The 5,188-nt window shown below is 39.4% G+C and overlaps 1 protein-coding gene across 1 annotated transcript; it reads left to right on the top strand.

Moving 5' to 3' along the window:
• Nucleotides 1-721: 721 nt before the first annotated feature.
• LOC140235256 (leucine-rich melanocyte differentiation-associated protein-like) lies at nt 722-4,638 on the top strand. The gene is made up of 4 exons (XM_072315289.1): nt 722-875; nt 1,312-1,572; nt 2,644-2,770; nt 4,508-4,638. The coding sequence occupies exons 1-4, from the start codon at nt 742-744 to the stop codon at nt 4,619-4,621; spliced, it is 636 nt and encodes a 211-aa protein (XP_072171390.1). The 5' UTR covers nt 722-741; the 3' UTR covers nt 4,622-4,638.
• The last annotated feature ends 550 nt before the right edge of the window (nt 4,639-5,188 follow it).

The raw sequence follows: 5,188 nt of genomic DNA, 5'->3' as shown, positions 1-5,188 counted from the left end.
TTAACTATGTACGTACGTACGAATACGGAACCGAGAGCACATGCCCCCGCGCTTACGCGCACAGGCCACAGAGCATAATGTGCAATAGGAGTGAGGAACCGCTTTTAACCATAACCGTTCAAAAACCGGACGGTAAACAGAGTGGATAGTTCACGGGTGCCGCCGATGTTTTATCCTCTGCGTATTTACAGTACGCTGCATTGCAGCAGTTAATACGTTAGTGGTTTCGCCAGGATGGATGCATATGATCTGAGGTAGCTAGCTAGCTAGCTATGGTAGGAAATACACCAGTGCAGTCACCAGTGCAGTGTCATGTGCATGTATTGTCACTTCATCCTAATCGAAACTAGAGTCTCCTCTAGTTCTTAACTTTACCCTCAACAACAGTGGCTCAAACTGATGGGATGATATGGAACACGGGAGCTAACGTTAACGTGTTAGAGTATAGACTCCACTTAGAGAGTCGGTTCCAATGACTCCATTCATTCATTCATTCGTCCAGCCGGACTCGCGGGTTCAGCTCCAGCTGAGGAGGGACGAGTGGTCTGACTCTGATTGATTCCCGTTTACACTTAGGCCTACTGTAGCTGTACTGCGTGTTGTTGGATTAGAAGTGTTTTTTGTATACAAACTGATTACTGGTAGAAACTAGAACTGAAGAATCGAACTTCAAAGGAGTGCTCCATTCACTGACATCTTTCACTGGACTGGATATCAGCATCCTATTCAGCACAACACAATATGGCACTGGCAGACTCGGATGACCCACATCGCCTCAATTTAGCCTACCAAGAGATGTCCGAACTCCCAAAAAACATTATTCAGCATTATTCCAAAACTACGTTTGCAGTTGACTTGAGTCACAACCGGTTTTCGTATCCTTTCTTATGCACAGCATTGAGTATCTAACGTTACATTTCTTAATTTTGTATGGTTAATTTCTGTGAAGTGATACATCTGTGATGAAAGCACATAACAAATGCCTTTTCAAAAGTGGTGGTGGGGGGAGGGGGGGGGGGGGGGCCACCGGCTGCCCCCTTTACTTTTTATTAAAAGTATCTACATAGTATCTACATTTCTTAATTTTTTATGCTAATTTCTGAAAAATGATACATCTGTGATGAATTGAAAGCACAAAAAATGCATTTTCAAAAGTGGCTTAAGTTGTGGGGGCGGGGGACACCAGATGTCCCCTTACTTTTTATTAAAAGAAAAGAAATAGCTAGGGCCTAACGTAACAAGGAAAAAAAAAATGAAAGTCTACCTGGTTGTGTACAGTTATTTCTTTGACTAGTATAAACTGCACCACAGAGATCTTCGGACCCTGGAGGCGTTTGAGAATGTGCACACGCTGATTCTGGACAACAACCTTGTCACATCACACACCAAGTTTCCCCCACTTCCCTGCCTGCACACACTGTGGGTGAACAGGAACAAGATCAACAACCTCACCACCTTCGTCGAGATGCTGGCCCAGAATTTCCCAGGCCTGAAGTTCCTCAGTATGATGAACAACCCTGCTGCACCCAGCTACTTCAATGGGGGCACTTATCAACAGTTCTTGGACTATAGGTACCAGAGCAGAATGTTCACTAAGATTAGTGTCATCTGTATGGAAGTTTAAACTTTTAGTGTTTGTGTTCTATTTTTGTAATAATCATAAATTTTTATATCTTTTTGTGGTTAAAAAAAAGATAGAAGAAAAACCCTCACTGCTGTCTGTGATAGGAAGAGCAACACATTTATCAAATGAAATTATCTACTTGTGGTTTGATCTCATTCTGACTGTGCAGCTTTACAGTATTCGTGTTGTTCAAAGAGCTATCCATTTTTACCTCCAATTATAAAACTTCCTACCAGAAGTACCAGGTATGCTATGCTTTTATCCTCTCGTCTCTCCATCTTGGCAAATGTTCTTCTTCCTAGCAAAATTTATAACTCTGTAATTTGGGGTAGTTTATCATTGGCACATGCATGTGACTACATGAAGGTTGACCAACTGATTATGAGATATTGTGTCAGGGGTTTTGATGCCACAGTCAAAGGAGAATGTTTGCATCACCCAAAGTCACTCAAGATACATTTGAGAAAGATCAGTCAAACTTGGTTAAAAACAAAGCTGCCTTACAGCAATGGAAATGTTGCATTTCAGGACAGATGTCATGGAGGTCAGTGTCAAATTCTGACATCTTATTATTGTTAACAGGGCTCGAAATTAAATGACTCACTACAGTACATTGTATTAGCCCAGAGCATCCAAAATGAGTTGATTGTAATCAACACACTAAGAAATACTTTTATATGGGCACCCATCATGATATTCAAAGTCACATGAGAATAATAGATTTTTGTACATTATATCTCCTTGTCATGTGTTTGTCATATTGTAAGAGTTGTGGGGGTTTTTTTCTATTTTTTTTTTTTTTTTTGGTGTAGTCTTCATGTATTTCTGTATTCAACCAAAGTTTGAATATGTTGTTTAATATCAGCTGCAAAGTTTTGGACCAGATAAAGAAGTTCAATGTTGACTGTTGCGGTGATTCAGTATTCATTTCTTTACAGGGAATTTCAAGGAGTACGCCCAAAACCTGAGAAATAATTATTATATAGGGCTATGTTTTGTTTCCTTTCTCCACTCTGCAGGCAGTATGTGATCAGTCAGCTTCCAGCTCTCGAGATGCTTGACGACCAAGCCATCAAATGGGAAGAGCGACAGGAGGCAGAACGTATCTACAAACCGATGTTCACCACCAAACAGAGATCAAAGAAGGTACGGTTGCTTGATGACCCTTGATTTCATCATCATGACAAAAAATATTACAGCAAAGTGTGGTATTTATTGATTCATCTGGTACCGTGCACTCCCGTTATTATGAACACGATTATAACGAGATTTCGGTTACAATGAAGTACAAATTCATGCCACAACATGATCGGCTCTATGTTTTTTATTGTTTGATTGTTCTGTTACAACAAAATTTCGATATACATTGTAACGACAGACAACTGCCGATCCCAGGGACTTCATTATAACGGGAGTCCACTGTAGCTTCTCTTTGCAAGGAATGTAATTGAAGGGATCATAAAAGAGAACAATCGTGATGTGGTCATTTTTACTCAGGGTAGCATCTTCGGTTTGATAGTATGGGGAAACCCAGTACAATGAGATCACCGAACCACTGATTTTACTTCTTTATAAATGCACTAAAGAAAGAGACCAGCTAAATAAAGTATTGGATAATTTGGACTGCCAATTTCAGTGTGATATAAGTGGTACCTCATTGTGAATGAGCTTGTTATCTCCAGAGGACCCTGTTGTTGTTACCTCAGCAATGTGAAAGGTACTCAGAGACCTGGGTCAAGAGGGGTATCAGATGTGAATATAAGCCAAAATGATAATAAAGATAATAATAATACAATCGTAATTATAAAAAAAAAAATGTTAAGCATTTTGCCTTTGCAGAAAAAGGAAAGTAGAAGGACCTTTTGTTCCCAAAATAGCTACCTGACACATTTTCCAAAACAACACACTGAACTACTTTTTCAAGATGACTGCCAGCTTTTTTTTTTTTTTAATGGGGCCCCACTAACAAAAAAATTCATACAGGAGGTTAAAATTTATGATGCAGTTGTTCAATATTTGGAATGTATTTTTTTTCTCTCCCCCCCCCCAAAGAAAAAGATAAATAAATAAATGAAATGAAATGAAATTTTGTGAAAGATGATCAGATTTTTCCTTTCCTTTTTTTATTTAAACAGATTTTTCCAATAAAAAATTAAATAAAACGCTGGTGGCGTCAAAAAAGTATAAAAGCAGGTGGGGATGCTAAACATGAATTTTTATTTTACTTTCCCAAAGCACCAGATTGAATTCAGACTAAGAAATCTCTACTTAAAAGTCCAATGCATTATCCACTGTATACATCCTATGGTTCACCTTAGCCCTTTCTGTAGGATGAACGTGTGATGGCACTTGGTTCATTGCCATAAAGACTGAAGCATTGGAATATGTGCATAGCAGCAGTTCCCTATGTTGACCTTGTTCCCTACAAGTCATTTAACAGTGACTTCACTTTAAAGGGGATGGCTAGTAACTGATCAGTGGGAATCAGTGGAAATGATGGGGGATGATTGTTCCAATCCTTGTGGGATTCATTTAAGAGTACAATATTAATTGTTGTGTGAAAATATTATTATTTGCTTCAGAATGGTCTCATATTCAAGTAATGTGCAGTGTAATGTTTCCAGGTTAGCATGCCTGTACAGTGACGGGGCGATCGTTAACGATTAACTGCACATTACTTGAATATGAGACCATTCTGAAGCAAATAATTTTCACACAACAGTAGATATATAATTTACTCTTAAATGAATCTCACAAGGATTGGAACAATCATCCCCCAGCATTCCCACTGATTCCTACTGATCAATTACTAGCCATCCCCTTTAAATGCAAACATTCATTTTGCATCTCACTCCATGACCTGATGGTGTCACATGCTTACAGAAGACTGGCAGGAGGTCATCCAAGACAAAGAGGCAGTCGTCCCGTGAAGCGGAGGACACCAACGAAATCGTCGACTCCCTACCAGACCTACCAGACCTGGCAGGAGAATCATGATGACCTTTGACCCCACTTTAATAGTACTGTATATCATATCATGCAAATCAGCTCACAGCAACTCTAACCCCAGAGTGTATGGACAAAGGCGTCCATGTGTTCTCGGCGTGTTCTCGCTGAGTGTTTTGGGGTTTATGTATATCAGCCAATTTATGTGAATTTGCCACTCATCATTCTGCAGTACACTGTGTACTGGTATATGCATATTCACTTTGTGTGTGTGTTCTGTAGTGAGCAGTTATTTACTCCCTGCAAATCATTATAAAAATGAATTAGCTCTCTGGGGCAAATGTAGATGTATTCTAGTTCTGAAATATAGAACTACAGTCTGAAACAGTAAATCAAATTTACAGCACTGCATGTGACACATGCATTTCACTTCCCACACTCTTGAAAAAGTAACAGTACGTCATGTCCCTTACCAGCTGATACACATACAGTCCACCTCACATATGTATTGACCTTGCTGAATTAAGTGAAATTTTCGGCTGAGCCAAAAGCTCCTTATCCGTCCCATCAGAGCTTTGATCCAGCATTTGATATACAAGTAGCAAGATAACTGGTTAA

This window comes from Diadema setosum, chromosome 11 (genome assembly GCF_964275005.1).
Source record: "Diadema setosum chromosome 11, eeDiaSeto1, whole genome shotgun sequence".
NCBI classification, from domain to species: Eukaryota; Metazoa; Echinodermata; class Echinoidea; order Diadematoida; family Diadematidae; genus Diadema; species Diadema setosum.
Note: the sequence above shows the minus strand (reverse complement) of the source record. Positions and strands in the feature narration are given on the sequence as shown.

Coding starts and splice junctions, on each gene's coding strand:
- LOC140235256 (XM_072315289.1), top strand. CDS start 742: ATGGCACTGGCAGACTCGGATGACCCACATCGCCTCAATTTAGCCTAC. Junction 876..1,311: donor TTGAGTCACAACCGGTTTTC/GTATCCTTTCTT, acceptor ACTGCACCACAG/AGATCTTCGGACCCTGGAGG. Junction 2,771..4,507: donor CCAAACAGAGATCAAAGAAG/GTACGGTTGCTT, acceptor ACATGCTTACAG/AAGACTGGCAGGAGGTCATC.